The sequence below is a fragment of the Lynx rufus genome, unplaced genomic scaffold, assembly GCF_022079265.1.
Source record: "Lynx rufus isolate CCGP_SWC_20201006 ecotype Redwood Valley unplaced genomic scaffold, mLynRuf1.p SCAF_9, whole genome shotgun sequence".
Lineage (NCBI taxonomy): Eukaryota > Metazoa > Chordata > Mammalia > Carnivora > Felidae > Lynx > Lynx rufus.
In genome coordinates, this window is record NW_025814897.1 from 7,173,463 (window position 1) to 7,191,465 (window position 18,003).

The following is an 18,003-nucleotide window of genomic DNA, read 5'->3' on the forward strand; positions in this document are numbered from 1 at the left end:
CTGGCTTGTACTGGCTCACAAGGGCAGATTGTTAAATGCTCGGGAATTTTGCAAGCTGGTTGTTAAACTAATGCTAGCTGGAAACTGGCCAATGCTACAAATCAAGGCTTTTTTTTTTTTTCTCCAGGGGGAGCTGGTTACCAGCACACTGCTGCCTCCAGGCTTCCTGTAGCTGCCAGTCTCAGTTTTGCCTCCATGTTCCCTGATTGGTATCTCTTTTTACCACCCTGTAGCCAATTCACTGCACTACATTCTATTTTACACGAGGACTACTTTCTGTTTTCCTGGTGGGACCGTGATTGATGTGCCGACGATGATATCCTCAAGAGCTGTGTGCCAGCTCCCTTGTGAGAGGTAAACATTAAATTCACAACATGCGAGGTTTTAATTTTGTTTGCTTGTTTGTCTAGTAATCTTGTTAATCACTTATCCTTGTGATTAATTTTTATAACGTTTATTTGTTTTGAGAGAGAGAGAGAGAGTGTGCGTGAGCCCAAGAGCAGGGGAGGGGCAGAGAGAGAGGGAGACTAAGGATCCCAAGCAGGTTCCCGGCTGTCAGTGCAAAGCCCCCCGACGTGGGACTCAATCTCACAAACCACGCTATAAGATGATGACCTGAGCCGATGTCAAGAGTTGGACGCTTAACCAAATGAGCCGCCCAGGTACGCCTCCTTGTGGTTAATTTCTAAAGCAGATTAATTCTGTTGTACATTAAAAACTTACATCATCTTACCAGGGTACTGGTTTGACTGTCAAAAGAACCAAAAAGACAACCAGGTCACTTGAAGCAGATCTCAGGATGAATGGTCTACCCTCAGTTGGGTTTGCTACCTGGCATAGAAAATGGGAAGAGGAAGAAAACTGAAACATGACCCATTATCTATGTGTATTAATAGATGGACAAATCACACTTTTCTGTACAAGAGCCTCTTCCCTACAATTTCCTTCTTAGTTTCAGGATAGCTGATGGTATAGGATTTGCCTTATCAACACTTTGTTGCTGTTATTATGTTTTCCCCAGTTCTTTCTCTAAAAGGAACAACCACAGGCCTTAGAAGTAGATGGAAATAAATTTGCTAGCCATTTGGGGAAAAAAATCAATTTGCAGAATTATCCTACTCTAAAGATAAAATATATATCAGATCATTAAAAAGTGAGCTTTAAAAATTTTTTTAATGTTTATTTATTTTTGAGAGGGGGAAGGCAGAGAGAAAGGGAGACACAGAATCTGAAGTGGGCTGCAGGCTCCAAACTGTCAGCACAGAGCCCATCATGGGGCTCAAACTCACGAACCCGTGAGATCATGACCTGAGTCGAAGTCGGATGTTAACTGACTGAGCCACCCAGGCATGTCAAAAAAGTTAGTTTTTTAAAAAGATTTTTAAAAGGTAGAGGTGAGTGAATGTTAACCTAATCTCTAGATGGTAGAACTTTCTAATCTTAAAAAGAACATTTTTTAAAACCTGGTACATTTTGTTCTATAAAGATGGAAAAAAATTCCTTATGAGTCAGATAAATAGAAGTGAAAACTGAAAACTGGGAAATGTATTTGTAATAAACAGGACAAAAGTCAATTTCCTTAAGTATACAGAAATATATAAATCAATAAAAAAAACATACACACAATGAGACACTATGTCAGACGGAATCTAATCTCCCCAGTTAGTCAGTCTCCTTTCTGGTTTTGTTGTGGGCAGCAAAGTATTCAGTTTCAGGGGAGGGATCACGATTGGTCTAAGCCAAACATCTGAATCCCACTTCCTGATTTCTCAATTCCCTTGTAGCAAGGGTGGCCTTATGATACGGTTCTGGTCAATGAGACATGAGGAGGAATCTACTGGGACGGCATACGGGAAAGCTTTTACTTCCATGATAAATGGCAGGTATAATTGGCTCCACCATCTTCCCTTCTTCATGCCTGGGACAGAAATGTGATGTTCAGGGCAGTTGCAGCCATCTTGTGTCACAAGACACCATCCTGACATCCTACACCACTAACCCAGCCAGTGGTTGCCTACTTCTAGACATCCTGTTATGTCAGAAAAATTTGTCCCAAATCTGTTAAAGCCATGGTTAGATCCATTATGTATGACAAAGAACATTTTGAACACAAATCCCAAAATAAAAATAGGCAAAGATATGAATAGACAACTCACAAACCATGAAGTGTACACATATGAAAAAAGTTCAAGTTCATTATAACCAGTGCTAGAAATTAAATTAAAATTTTCTTTCTTTTTTTTTTCCTACAAAATTAGCAAGGATTTTTAAAAATAATAATACCATCCAGGTCTGGGAGGGTAAGATAAAATAGTAGGCTTCCCACACTGCCGGTCAAGGTGAAATTTGGTAGAACATTTTTAGGAAAGTAATTTGGTAACAGGTCACAAGAATTTAGAAAATGTGCTATAAACTAATGATTCTACTTTGTGGAATTTGCCCTACAGAAACAATTTAAATGGAATTAACAATGTTATCACAAAGGTTTGTCACAGTGTTATCTAATAAAGCAACACGAAGCAAAAAATAAGAAAAAATTGGGGCATGTGGCTCAGTCGGTTAAGCGTCTGACTTCAGCTCAGGTCATGATCTCACAGTTCTTGAGTTCCACTCCCACATCGGGCTCTGTGCTGACAGCTCAGAGCCTGGAGCCTGCTTTGGATTCTGCGTCTCGTTCTCTCTCTACCCCTCCCCCATTCTGTCTCTCAAAAATAAATAAATGTTAAAAAAATTTTTATTTTAAAAATAATAAAAAAATCAAAGTGGCTAAAATATTAAAAGATTAAATTATAAAATATATATAAAACAGTATGCAGCCACAAAAAAATGTTGACTATGAATCTTTAATTTCATAGGTGATTTTTATGTTAGATGTTACATAAATAAAAACATACACAATATGATCACAACTGTATAAAGTCAATGTGGGAGAAAACAGTCCGATGGTTCCTAAAAAGTTAAATACAGAGTTACAAAATATCACAGTAATTCCACTCCTGGGTCTATACTCAAAAGAATTGCAAACAGGGACTCACATCCTTGTAGGTGAGCTCATAGCAACACTATTCACAATAGCCAAAAAGCAGAAACAACCCAAATGTTAATCAACAGAAGAATGGATAAACAAATTGTGGCATGTACATACAATGGAATATTATTTGGTTATAAAAAAGCACAAAGTGTAGATAAATCCTACAAGGTGAATCAACCTTGAAAATATTAAGCTAACTAAAGCAGATGCAAAAAGTTACATATTGGATGGTTCCATTTATATGAAACATCCCAAATAGGTAAATACATAGAAACAGAAAGCAGATGGGTGATTACCAGTAACTGGGGGAGGGGGGTGGGGGGGTAGGAGGAGGGGCTGAAACTAAGAAGAACTAATGGGTTTCATTTAGGGTGAAGAAAACATTTCCAGCCTTGTGCCCAATTATCCCAACACCATCTGTTGAAAAGACTATCCTTCATTGAATTGCCTTTGTACCTTTGTAAAAAAAAATATGTGTGTGTGTGTGTGTGTGTGTGTGTGTGTGTGTGTGTATCCATTGTTGTATTTTGGGGTCTACTTCTGGACTCTATACTGTTCTATTAATCTAAAGGTCTTTCCCTTCACAAATACCATGCTATGTTGATTACAGTAGCTTTACGGTAAAGCCTTAAAATCTAAGTACTGTGATTCTTTCAATTTTATTCTTCATTTTCAAAATTGTTTTCTCTATTCAATTCCCTTGCTTTCCTAATGGTTCATTCCTACTATATGGAAACTCAATAGATTTTGTTTATTGATCTTATATCCTATCACCTTGCTACATTTACTTCTTAATTCCAGGACTTTTTTTTTTTTTTGGCAGATGTTTTTGGGGGATTTTCTTTTTTCTTTTTTAACATTTTTTAAAATGTTTTTATTTATTTTTGAGAGAGAGAGAGACAGAATGTGAGCTGGGGAGAGGCAGAGAGAGAGTGAGACAGAATCTGAAGCAGGCTCCAGGCTCTGAGCTGTCAGCATAGAGCCTGATGCGGGGCTGGCTCAAACTCACAAGCTGTTGAGATCATGACCTAAGCCACAGTCAGACGCTTGTACATCCTTGTACAAAGATTGTACATCCTTGCTTTGTTTCTGATCTTTGGGAAAAAGCATTTAGTCTTTCACCATTAGATATGATGTTGGCAATAACTTTTCTTGCAGATGCCTTTCATCAGGTTCTATGTCTTTCTTGCCAAGAGTTTTTATCATGAATGCGTGTTCAATTCTGTCAAATGCTTTTCTGCATCAATTAATGTGATCACACTTTTGTTCTTTAGACCGTCAGTACGGTGGTTTACAGTAATCTATTTTAAAGTACTGAACCAGCCTTACTGTTCCAGGTTAAATTGCGTCCTCTAAGAAAGACATAGGAGAGTCCTAACCCCCAGTTCCTCAGACTATGACCTTATTTGGAGATAGGGACTTTACAGAGCTATTCAAATTAAAATGAACTCATTAAGGTGTGCTCTAATCCAATAGGACCGGATGTCCTTATCAAAAGGGGAAAATTTGGACAGAGACAGATGCATACACGCCCTGTGAAGACTGGTGTTACACTGCCATGGGCCAAGGAACTACCACAAACTAGGAGACGGCCTGTAACAGATCCTTCCCGAGTGCCTTCAGAGGGAGCACGGCCCCTCCCAAAACCTGGACAACACATCTTCTTAACAAATCTGGAGAACAGAGCTGTGGTTGCCGGGTTACTCTTCCGTCTGCCCCCAGCCCCCTTCCCACTTCCACTGCTGTGAAATGCACTGTTTTAAAGTTGAAACCAAAGCAACCTTGATAGAAATATAAAACACCACAACCTTTCCTTGGGAAGTGGGGAGTCTGGTCACGGCAGCCCCCAATTTCCTCTTTCATCTAGAAAGCCTAATGCTCGTGGAATGAGGAAGCTGGCTCCTGTGGTATGCCAAGCTGAGACTTTAAGTATGGCCTATTGACAATGCCAATAAGGAAACATTCCTGAGGAAAGAGAGGTGAGCCTACAGCTCTCAAATATAGGGCCTATGCAGAACTAACTGCAGAAAAACAGACCCAAATTGCTTCAGCAGGGCTCGAAGCCAGCTGGTTCAGTCTTAAGACTCATGTGTGCCAACAGTAATAAAAATGTTTTCGGACTAGGCTTAACCTGACCTTTTTTTTGTCCTTGGCTTCCCCAAACCTTTCTTTCCCTTACTTCGCATTCCTTCACAGACATAAGTTAAGGTCCAATTAATTAAAGCATCTGCTAGGTGTGTGATACTCTCCATCCCTAAGACAGTCCTTGACCATGTCAAGATTGACTGTACAGAACCTAACGTACCCACGGATATATTAACATTACAATATGTATAAAACATAATCAAGAAAAGGGCAGAAAAACATCCAGGTATTTTTAAAGACAAATTATTTTGAAAGATATGAAGTTTAAAAAGATAGTCAAATATTTTGTATTTATTATCAAAAGAAATAGCCATCTGGGTATCTGGCTGGCTGGGTAGGTAGAGCAAGTGACTCTTGACCTCAGGGTTGTAAGTTCGAGCCCCATGCTGGTATAGAGATTACATAAAAAATACAAAATCTTAAAGAAAAAAGAAATAGCCATCATTTTTAATAACCCATAATAATTATTAGAAATAAAATAATGGGGGGCGCCTGGGTGGCGCAGTCGGTTAAGCGTCCGACTTCAGCCAGGTCACGATCTCGCGGTCCGTGAGTTCGAGCCCCGCGTCGGGCTCTGGGCTGATGGCTCGGAGCCTGGAGACTGTTTCCGATTCTGTGTCTCCCTCTCTCTCTGCCCCTCCCCCGTTCATGCTCTGTCTCTCTCTGTCCCAAAAATAAATAAACGTTGAAAAAAAAATTAAAAAAAAAAAAGAAATAAAATAATGGGAAAATGGTTAGAGTCCCTTTAAATATCATGCCCAAGAGATAGCCATCTTAACAGTTTGGAGCATATCCTTACAAAATGCATACATGCTTTTTCTTTTTTTTTCTTCAATGTTTAATTTTGAGAGAGACAGAGACAGAGAGACAGAGAGACAGAGTATAAGCAGGGGAGGGACAGAGAGAAAGGGAGACACAGAATCTGAAGCAGGTTCCAGACTCTGAGCTGTCAGCACAGAGCCTGACGGAGGGTGCGAACCCATGAACTGAGAGATCATGACCTGAGCCGAAGTCAGACGCTAAACGGACTGAGCCACCTAGGCACCCCACATACATCCTTTTTACAACATAAATGGTTACCTGCAATTTTTTCTATATATGGCAAATAACCACCGGTTGTACCCTAACATCCATTAGGCCCTTTTTTTTTTTAATGTTTACTCTTTGAGAGAGAGAAACAGAGAGCATGAGCCGGGGAGGGGCAGGGAGAGGGAGACACAGAATCTGAAGCAGGCTCCGGGCTCTGAGCCATCAGCACAGAGCCCAATGTGGGGCTTGAACCCACGAACCGCGGGATCATGACCTGAGCCTAAAACAAGAGTTGGGCGCTCAACCGACCGAGCCACCCAGGCACCCTTTTTAGGCCCTTTTCTTTAATGATATTAGTTGGGCACATGGCAAGCTAGAATTGTATGTTCTCTAATTTCATAGTCAGTGTAAATAAGAGGGCTTTTTAAAAATTATTATTTTATTTTCTAAAGTTATTTCTACAGCAAGCGTGGGGCTTGAATTCACGACTCTGAGATCCAACGTCACACGCTCTTCTGACTGCGCCAGCCAGGTGCCCTGGAAATGAGAGTTTTCAAGTGAAAACATCTGTCCTCTTACAAGCTAGATGGGCGGTGTAGGGCTAATCACTCCAACATTTGCACGCCATGGTGGGAGACAGTGCTGTGTACTAATTAAGTGCACGCGGACTTCACGAATCCAATACTCCCTGCACTATTATCTCAACCACGTTACTTATCTTCCCTACCCTTCCCCTGCAGAATGGAGATTAACAAAAAGAGCCCTTAACTCTCACACAGAGGGGTGTGAGAATTAAAATGAGAAAGTGTACATAAAGAGTTCAGCACAGAGCAAGGGCTAAATATGGGCTATTACTACTGTCATTATCATTAGGTTTTGACAACGATAAAAATACTTGCTTTAGGGGCACGTGGCTGGCTCAAGTCGGCTGAGCATCGGACTTGGGTTCAGGTCATAATCTCACGGTTCGTGGATTCAAGCCCCCCATTGGGCTCTGTGCTGACAGCTCAGAGCCTGGAGCCTGCTTCAGATTCTATGCTCCCTCTCTCTCTCTGTGCCCCTCCCCCACTCTCCCTCTGTCTCTCTCTCTCTCTCTCTCTCAAAAAAATAAATAAACATTAAAAAAAAACCTGCTCTATCAGATTATGATGAGGCTAAACAGATATGAAAGACTTTAAAAGCTAAAAGAGTTATAATGTCACAAAGGCTAAAAATGACACTGTCCCCAAACCTTGCAGTACAAAGCTACGCTATTATAGTAATCCCACATGTACTGCACAGGGAGACCCATCCATGGCAGTAACTAGACAGGAGAATGTGTTTGACAGAAAGAAGGCCCCTAGGATTAAAGGAATTAATTAAATTGGATGTTACTGGAAACTGCAGACAGCTTGGAGATCCATGTTAATCCACATCTTATTAAACGATCAGAACAAGCAAGCCTACCTGGTCCTCCTGTGACTTTCAGGTGGTCTTCATGGTCCCTTCCCGAGGTCGCACGGGGCTGCTCCAGGGCAAGCTGCGTTACTATGAACACTTCGCCTTACAGCATTGACCATCAACCAAAAACTTTCATAGATGGAAGCCATTTGGTGCAGAATCTGTGTTTTATTCTCTGCTGTATTCTCAGGGCCAACACAATGTCTGGCACATAGTAGATGTCCCATAAATAGGAGTCCAGTGTTTCCTGAAAATCGATCTCTTAGCCAGAGGCTGACTTCACCGGCTGGGACAGCAGAGGACAGGCAGAAAGCCTAGGACAGGAGACTGTGTGTCTTAGCTTTTAAACTCTGCAAGGTGCTACAGCGTCCACAGCTATGGACCCTCCACCATTTTGATAAACATTCCCCCTCTGGAGCCGCAGCTCAAGTACAACAGTATACATCAATCAGAAACAACTAAGTTCAGGGGGCGCCTGGGTGGCTCAGTTGGTTAAGCATCCAACTTCAGCTCAGGTCATGATCTCACAGTTGGTGAGTTTGAGCCCCGCATCGGGCTCTGTGCTGACAGCTCAGAGTCTGGAGTCTGCTTCAGATTCTGTCTCCCTCTGTCTCTGCTCCTCCCTCATTCAAGCTCTGTTTCTCTCTCTCAAAAATAAACATTAAAAAAACAAACAAAAGAAACAACTAAGTTCTGGAAAACCCTCCTGGGCCACAGCTTTGCCATTAAGCAAAGATAGTCTAAATTTAGACTTGCCATTTTACAACCTGATTGCATCAGGTGCTGTGATGTCTTATACTTTGTAAGTTTTCTGCAAGAGGAAAAATAAACATTTTTGATTTGTTGCTATCTGTTCTGTGAGCTGAGTAGTTGGTATAATCTCTCGGCACATTCTGTTTCGGTTACATTTATGAGACAGGGATGGGTGGCGTTGGGGGACGGACATGGGGGGTGACAAGAAGGTAGTTGTGTTTTTCAAAGATTTGTAAAAAAGTAAGATGTGGGCATCTGGGTGGCTCAGTCGGTTAAGCATCTGACTCTCGGTTCCAGTTCAGGTCATGATCTCATGGTTTCACGAGTTCAAGCCCCATGTCGGGCTCTGGGCTGACAGTGTGGAGCCTGCTTGGGATTCTCTCTCTCTCCTCCTCTCTCTACCCTTCCCGCTCTCACACTGTCTCTGTCTCTCTGAAAATAAGTAAATAAAACTTAAAAAATAATGTTTAAAAAAGATGCTTTTTAGATTTTATGTATTAAATATGTATACATATATGAATATATATATATTACATGTATTTGTGTATATACATGTACACACGCACACACACAATTGCCTCCACAGTATGAGACAAGTATGGGGAAAATTTCCACCTGCCAATAAACTGTGACTCTAACTCTCAGCCATTTTTCCTCACTGTGGCGAGAACCACAGACTATGCAAGGCCTGAGAAGTCCTACCCGGAACTGTCAGACTGGAACCGAAGTGGTAATTTCCACCTCTTTCCATGGCTCTCAAAGTATTTCTGTAGTACAGATTCCAGACTCACAGGGCAGACGCGATAAATGTAACACAGACTATCGTGCGATTCGGGGTTCAGAGGTGGGAGGAATCCTGTCTGGAGCGTGGAGGGGATCTGAGGAAGGGGAAGAAGGTAAAACACACTGAGTTGAAGTGGGGAGAGAAGCTAGGGATTTCAGAAGCCCCTGACTCTGGCCCATGCAGGCCATGAACTTCCCATCAAGGAAGTATTCGCTGGAAGCCTACTGCATGCTGGCACCTTGCCTGTCCTCGGGGTCTCTGACCTCTAAGCCACGGAATCCAGTACCCCTCCCCTCCTCTGCCTTCCTGGAGCCTCAGGAGACGGCAGGTGCCCAGCATTGCTGCCCAGCAATGCACATCACACATCCTTTCCCCATCCTAGCAGTGCTGAGCTCGAGGGCAGACAAGAGACACTCATGGCTGCCAGGCAAGCCCAGTCCTTCCAGCAAATGTTTACTGTCTGTCCACCATGTGCCGGGAGCTACGTCAGGCCCCAGAGATTCACCAAAAGGAGAAGCGTAGATTTTTGCCTATTTTTTTCTAGTTGCCGTCCCCAGAAGAAACTGAAATAACAACACAGTCAGTATTTTGAGTCTGCTTTTTCACAGACCAATGGCTCATAAGCATTGCCCCTCACCTGTATTCGTGCTGAGCTTGAGGGGTCTACACCAGCTTTACAACAAGATAGTCGGTAAAGGTAAAATTAAAATATCGAACAAGATAGTTATCTTCATAATTGTCGATTACAATGACTGAACTTTTATTGGATATTTAGATTAGAAATGCCCCACTGGGGCGCCTGGGTGGCGCAGTCGGTTAAGCGTCCGACTTCAGCCAGGTCACGATCTCGCGGTCCGTGAGTTCGAGCCCCGCGTCAGGCTCTGGGCTGATGGCTCGGAGCCTGGAGCCTGTTTCCGATTCTGTGTCTCCCTCTCTCTCTGCCCCTCCCCCGTTCATGCTCTGTCTCTCTCTGTCCCAAAAATAAATAAACGTTGAAAAAAAAAATTAAAAAAAAAAAAAAAAAGAAATGCCCCACTATGTTGGTATTATTTTCCCACTATTCTGCTATTTTTTAATACTGTAATTATTATCTGAGAGTAAATGTCTTGTTTTTCCTCGGGGAAAAATACAGTACAGTGGGAAGAATTTATTTGGGTTCAAATTCTAGCTGTCACTGGGGATCTGTGTGACCTTGGGCAAGTTCCTTAACCCTGAGACATTTCAGTTTCCTTCTGTACAAAGCCATCAACACAACTTACCCCCAAGGGATGGTGGTGAGGATCATTCAATGCTGATGGGTAAAATAATTTTTAAGTTAGATCTGGATTTAAATTCTGGCTCTGTTGCTTAACTTGAACAAGATACTCAACCTTTGTTAAGTTGTTTCCTTCTGTGTGAAACGGAAATTCAAGTGTGTGCATAACGAGGTTATTGGGACAATTAAACACATGTAACACGTTTAGTACAGTGCCTAATATACAGTAAGGGATTGATAAATGTGAGTTGTTATCAAAATCACAGTAATTACTATTATAAAAGGCAGCACTTAATAAATGTTGGTGTGGCCATCTTCTCTACCCCAGACTCCTACTAATGAGAAATATCCAAGAATTGGACTGGGTCAAGGTTAAGGCATAACTTTATAGGTAGCGCCATATTGTTTACCAAAAGGATTGTATTCCACTTACAAGTATTGTTATTATTATTATTATGCCACTAATAAGATACTAAATCTATCCATTTAATGCTGACCCTCACCAACAGTTTTTTCCTGTTATTTTTAAAAGTGGTATTTTGATATTACTTCCATTTGCATTTCTTTATCACTGTGAGGGTGAACATTTTCCCATAATGTTTTGTTTACTGTTGGTATATCTTCGAGCATGAACAACTTATTTTTATCTTTTGCCTGTTTATCAGTTTGAATCTTAGTGTTTTTCTTTAGTATTTGAATAAACTCTTTATCAGGAACATAAATAATATTTAATGCAAATACTTTCCCAGTAAGCTGGGGCCAGAAAGATCTGATACCGATGAGGGAAGAGCAGGGGAAGTTCTGTGTGTTCAGGACCATGTCTATGGGTGGGGCTATTGGGTCTCACACAATGAATTCAACTACTCTCTTGCCTTTAACATCCACCTCTGGGCATCTCTGGCCCCGCATGACACTGTGGTTCTATATTTCTGACTATAAGACACTTCTTAGTTGCTTTGTAGACACCTCAAGCCTATTATAGATATAAATGAACTCCTCAGTTGTGCCCCAACCAGCAAACTTGACAAACTTCTCCATTTGGTCCCTTATTGTTCTCGCCAAGATGTCTTTTTTTTTTTTAATGCTTATTTATTTTTTAGAGACAGAGAGTGAGAGAGTATGCACGTGCACACAAGTGGGAGAGGGGCAGAGAGAGGGAGACAGAGGATCTGAAGCAGGCTCCTTGCTCTCAGCACAGAGCCCGACGCGGGGTTCGAACTCACAAACCGTGAGATCACGACCTGAGCCAAAGTCAGACACGCAACTGACTGAGCCACCCAGGTGCCCCTGTTCTAGCCAAGATATCTTAAGACTCTATCTCAATTCAGATACTCTTCTTCCCCACCCATATTCCAAAGTTTGCATTAAGCCACTTCGCTTTTATGCAAGTCTGACATTAGTACCTGTTTTCACCAACCAAATGAAATCCGAAGATTTTCACTTTTACGGAAAAAAGTAAAAAGCAAAAATAACATTTAGCACATGTTTCGCAGGGAGGCTTTGTGGAGGCCACGCACCCCAAGTGGCGAGAGTGGTCCTGCCAAGCTCCTTCCCTGGGGAGCTACACTCAGCACACAAGCCGTGAGGTTTGGAACTGTGTGTGCGAGCGTCTGTGCTTTACCTTGACTTATTCTGGGCATCATTCATCAAGATGTGTCCTAAGGTTTCAGAAACACCTGAAAGAGGTTTTTTTGGGGGCTAGGAAAGCTCAAAATTTCTTCCGTATCAATTAATGGTAATTGCCTCTTCGTTTTATGCCACGTTGGCTTATGAAGCTTTCACAGGAAATGCTTTCTTTTGGGATAGTGGGGAAAACCTGTAGAGCAAAAAGCCCTCCCAGAGTCTCTCAGACAGGCCTGTTGTACTGTCTCCTACATAATACTCTTGCATGATAAGTCACGTGTCCTGACTTTTGATTTGGAAAATATGATCACAAAATGAGCAGCGGCAGCCAAGCTGACATGTTATCTCAGGTCTTCTGTGCATGTCAGCATCTGCTACTAAAGCCACGCACGTGAGCTGGTGAGCAGCGCAAGGCCATCAGACTGCTACCCAGTGATGGGGATGTGATAGTGGGGTTCAGGAATTAACCAGCGGGAAAGAACGTACTAGAAATAATTGCCTTGAACATTTGGCCCAAGTGTCCAATGTCCCTAAGTTATTTTTATTTTTATTTTATTTATTTTTTAGAGAGAGAGAGAGAGGGAGGGAGAGCACACAAGTGGAGGAGAGTGGCAGAGAGGGAGAGAGAGGGAGAGAGAGGGAGAGAGAGAGAGAGAAGGAGAATCCCAAGCAGGCTCCATGCTCAGCACGGAGTCCGACTCAGGGCTCCATCCCACAACCCTGGGATCATGACCTGAGCTGAAATCAAGAGTTGAAGTGGTCCCTGGCTGGCTCAGTCGGTTAAGCGTCTGACTCTTGGTGTCTGCTCAGGTCATGATCTCACAGTTGGTGAGTTCAAGCCCCACATCAGGCTCTGTGCTGACAGCATGGAGCCTGCTTGGGATCCTCTCTTTCCCTCTCTCTCTGCCCCTCCCCTGCTTGTACTCTCTCTCAAAGTAAATAAACTTAAGAAAAAAAGTCAGACGCTCAACCGATTGAGCCACCCTGGTGTCCCCCTAAATCATTATTTAAAAAATTAATTTTTAATGTCTATTCATTTTTGAGAGACAAAGAGACCAAGCAGGAGAGGGGCAGAGAGAGAAGGAGACACAGAATCTGAAGCAGGTTCCAGGCTCTGAGCTGTCAGCACAGAGCCTGACGCGGGGCTCATGAAGTGGGAGATTATGAGCCCAACGCGGGGTTCATGAACCCATGAACCAGGAGATCATGACCAGCCGAAATTGGATACTTAACCGACTGAGCCACCCAGGTGTACCCCCTAAGTTATTTTTATATTTTAATGATGACATTTTAAAAATTGAGGTGATTATTTTTAATAGTTGAATAGTTACAGTACTGATCTTGTCTTAGCATTATGCCTTTTTCTGTTGATGCCCCAGTTAGGATATGAGTTTCATGCAGTCGGAAAAGGTGTTTCCGCCTTCCTTCTAAGGCCCAGCCCAATGGCCGTGCCACCTACGAATACTTCTAACTCCCCCCAAAGGCGGCTGCTATGGACACCATGAGCTACTATTGAGGAAACACAAGGCAAACATCAGGTCAAATACAAAAAGCCAAAATTCTCTTGAATGAAAATTAAAATACATAATATTACCATTTCTAAAACTACACGTCATGAGAAGCCATGAAGAAACCTCAGTGGATACTTCCTTCCCTCCTCTTGTTCCCTAATTCTCCCCTCAGTTTCCCCAACTATATATACTGGATCACTTAAGCCCCATCCTCTCCAGAGACAGGAAACCCTTCCAAGGACACACCGCCAGCCCCCCAGTTCCTGAGTCCTTTTGGGAAATGTGTTGAAAACAAACTACATACAATTCTAAAGTCCTCCTTCCCCAGGCTGGGTGTGCCTGTGGATGGTGCACGTGCATATGTATGGGTGCACGCACGTGGATGTGTATGGGTGTGGACACGCAATGAGGAAATGATGGAGCCTGTTTTTCTAAAGGCAGAATATGATGATGTGAAATACACATCCTCCAACTTCAAGAGATGTATCTACTAAAGAGGTGTGAAGACAGGGCTTTGGGTTCAGTGTATTCTAATTGCTTCTACAAAGACCAACTAGGGTTTTCCTAGGTGAAGCGTATCTTTGGAGGTTTTTTTTCCTGGGGGGTCGAGGGATGGGCACTGGAATCTTTGAAAGGAGGGGGAAACCTAGAACCCACATCACCAAGAAGCTGCTCACAAACGAAACGGTTTGCCAAATTCCAATCAATGACACACTTTTTGGTCTGAGAGTGATGGCCCGAATTCCCTTCCAGGGTCAACCGGAGAAGGCCTTGGATGGGTCTATTCTAGAATCGGTGAGAAAGTCCTCGTATTCGTTCCTGGGCCTATCCGGCACTTTGCCAGCAGAAAAACGGGTTCATTTACATCTCAGGCAACGATCTCTCGATTTTATTCTCTGGTATCTAATCCCTCACCTGTAACACTGCATAGTAAGGTTAAGGGTGAAACTGCGCAGCACTACCGGCAAGGAGACCCACGCGTTGTGGCCACTCCGCGCGTCCCAATCCGACGCCAGCTCACTCCACACAATTTGGCAAGTTGCTGGAGTTCCGGCCCTTGGGGTGGGACCACTTCGCCGCCGGGGAGATGCCATCTCTCCCAGGCGCCGCCGACTGTCGGCGAGGGCAGAGGAGGGCGACACCGGCGAGGGCGGACCGCCTGCAGGACCGGTGTCAGAAAGCACGTGGGTGCGCGCCCGCCAGGACCTCGCGCCGCGCAGCGCCCCCGCCCCTTTTCGCCCGCCCAGCCGGCCTCCGCCCCCGGCGAGCGCTCCGGGGACGTCCGAGCCCACCCCGCCCGGGCCCCCGCGGCCGCCCGCCGCCCACGTGTGCCGGCCGGGGCGGCTCGGCGGGACCCACTCGGAAAGAGAAACGCTCCGAAGGCCGTGCCCGCCCGGGATGCCCACGGCCCTCGCGGGAGAAACCGAGCTCCGCTTTCCCCCGCGGGGCGGCGCGCTCCCCCGGAGGCCCCGACAGGTGCGCCGCCCCAGCCGCGCGCCCCCTCCGCGCGCGCCCGGGCCCCCGCAAGGCCCCGGGAAAAGAGTGAGAGGAGTTGGCCGTGTACCTGATCCTGTCCTTGTCTGCCCTCTGCAGCTCCTCATTTCTTTCCAGCACCTGAAGGATCTTCCTGGCTTCTTCGTCATTTAAGAAACTGAAATCAAACCCCTGAGGAACCTTCGTCATTTTCTCTCCTGTGTGTGAACTGCACTTCAGCTCCTTGGCGCCTTCTGTTCCGAGGACATTTTTCAAGGTACAGAAGACCAGCTTCAGGAACCTGATCCCATAACCAATAAGAAGGCCGCCCCTTTGAAAATCTAAAACCATAAAGTGAGGGAACAGCCCACACCTACGGGGCTCAGGTCGACAACACCTTAATGACATGTTTCGCTCCACCTATCCAACCGGGAAGCGAAAGGCACGGCCCCGCCGACAGAGGGAACCAATCCCATTCCAAGGGGGCGGGGCCTCCCTCGTCTCCTCCCCCCCCACCCGCAGCCTCGGCCTATCAGACTTAATCAAACTAACAATTCTCCACAAGGCCGCACCTAGAGGAGGCCCGAGCTGAAGGGTTGGCGCCAACGTGCTGTGTTTTCGCTGTTGCTCTTTGCTCTCAGAACTCGAGCTGGACTAGTTGAAGGGCTGAGAAAGAATGCGAATCACAGTTAATCCTCCTTTTCAAAGAAGAGCCCATAGGAAGTAGAATTGCAGTAGGAGCTTTGGAACTGGCACAAGAGTTACCCTATTTGAAAGAAGGGCTGAACTCAATGCCCTGGGGGCTGTGGCCTGACCAGGCCCAAGGGATAAATTTAGTTCCTGGAAATGAGTTCTTTGCCAAGCCTCCCTTCTCACAGACACCCCCAAGCCACCCTCCTACAAAAGTCATTGTCAGGCTTTAAGGAAAACAAGACAAAACAAAACAAAACAAAACAAAAAACTTTTACAACCGCAGAATGGTTTATGGTGATTTAGGAGAAGACAGCCCTGGGGCAAGGGTGATGAAAATCACCTGTCTGGGGGCGCCTGGGTGGCGCAGTCGGTTAAGCGTCCGACTTCAGCCAGGTCACGATCTCACGGTCCGTGAGTTCGAGCCCCGCGTCAGGCTCTGGGCTGATGGCTCGGAGCCTGGAGCCTGTTTCCTATTCTGTGTCTCCCTCTCTCTCTGCCCCTCCCCCGTTCATGCTCTGTCTCTCTCTGTCCCAAAAATAAATAAACGTTGAAAAAAAAAATTAAAAAATAAAAAAAAAAATCACCTGTCTGTAGTTTTCTGTAAGATTTGATCATCTTTTTTTTTTTTTTAATGTTTTTATTTATTTTTGAGACAGAGAAAGAGCATGAACAGGGGAGGGTCAGAGAGAGAGGGAGACACAGAATCGGAAGCAGGCACCAGGCTCTGAGCTGTCAGCACAGAGCCCGATGCGGGGCCTGAACTCAAGGACCGTAAGATCATGACCTGAGCCGAAGTCGGACGCTCAGCCGACTGAGCCACCCAGGCGCCCCAATTTGAGCATCTTCTTAATAATCTCGGAGAGGTGATTCAAGTGCCACTTTCAAACACCTAATCTCGGACTAAAGGGAAATGTAATCCTCTGAAACCACAGAAATAGCTTTCCTAGAAAGTATTATTCTGAGATACGGAAGTTTCCAAATGTATTCATGTATATATACGTTTTAAAAATTACTGGAGCCTGGGCGCAGGGTTGTAAGAAAGCCTGGCTCCAGGGGTCCCAAACAGACCAGATTTGGCCACTGGCCACTGACAGATTCCAAAGGCAGAGGAACTCGCAGTGATGAAGTGAGGGATTTATTTCCCTGAGACCAACACCAGGGAGACTGCAGACTGCCAGCGTCACAAAGACTGTTTCCAAAGTACTGGTACTTTCAAAGTACCAGATTCAGATAAGAAAAATGTGGGACAAAGATCATGGGTACATGCAGTTGGGCAGTAAAGGTCAGGTTGGTGATTGTCATGGGGTCAGCCACCTGTGGTCCAGCTAGCTCAGGGCGGACCTTAGTGCTTGAGAGGGTAGTTTAGGTCCCATGGGGGGATGCTTGGCCCTCAGGATCTTTTGCCTGAGTTTGGAGATAAACTGGGAAGAACTAATCAGGTCTTAATCAGTTAAAAAGTACAGACCGAGGACAAAATGGATGGAGGTGATTGAAGTCCTCTTTCATAATCAAGCCTTTGGCAGAAAACATGTTTCTTTCATCTTTCTGCCCAAAAGGAACTTTATCAGATCAATGTGACTGTCCCATAGCCTTCGTTTAATCGCATCTTGCATAGTGGTGAGGATTACTGACATTTAAAGTCTACTTCAGGGGCGCCTGGGTGGCGCAGTCGGTTAAGCGTCCGACTTCAGCCAGGTCACGATCTCGCGGTCCGTGAGTTCGAGCCCCGCGTCGGGCTCCAGGCTGATGGCTCAGAGCCTGGAGCCTGCTTCCGATTCTGTGTCTCCCTCTCTCTCTGCCCCTCCCCTGTTCATGCTCTGTCTCTCTCTGTCCCAAAAATAAATAAACGTTGAAAAAAAAAATAAGTAAAATAAAGTCTACTTCCACATGTATCATCTCCTTTCGTGGCCAATAAACCCAATAACGATCTTGTATCTGTAACAAAAACGTAATGTCAAAATGACTTTACATTTTGGCCCCTGGGTCCTGTACTCACTTTGATCATTGTTAATTAAGACATGTCCAGGCAGGTAGCTGTTCAAATAGTAACTTTACGTGGGTGGCTGTTTGTTATTTCTATGAAGCAGCAGGAACCAATTGAGTTTATCAATTGGTACAACACATAGAACTTTTAAAATTGTGTGTGTGTGTGTGTGTGTGTGTGTGTGTGTGTTAGTAAATTCTACACCAATGTGGGGCTCGAACCCACAGCCCTGAGATCAAGAGTCATGCACTCCACCACCTGAGCCAGCCAGGCACCCCTCTA

At 44.5% G+C, this 18,003-nt stretch overlaps 1 protein-coding gene across 1 annotated transcript in view; it reads right to left on the bottom strand.

Annotated features, from left to right (window-relative positions):
- EXPH5 (exophilin 5) overlaps nt 1-15,353 on the bottom strand; it is a 78,100-nt gene extending 62,747 nt beyond the window's left edge. The window contains exon 1 of the mRNA XM_047072421.1: nt 15,136-15,353. Within this exon, the coding sequence (XP_046928377.1) occupies nt 15,136-15,254 (119 nt within the window). The 5' untranslated portion in view covers nt 15,255-15,353. The remainder of the gene's footprint in view (nt 1-15,135) is intronic.
- Between the last annotated feature and the right edge of the window lie 2,650 nt (nt 15,354-18,003).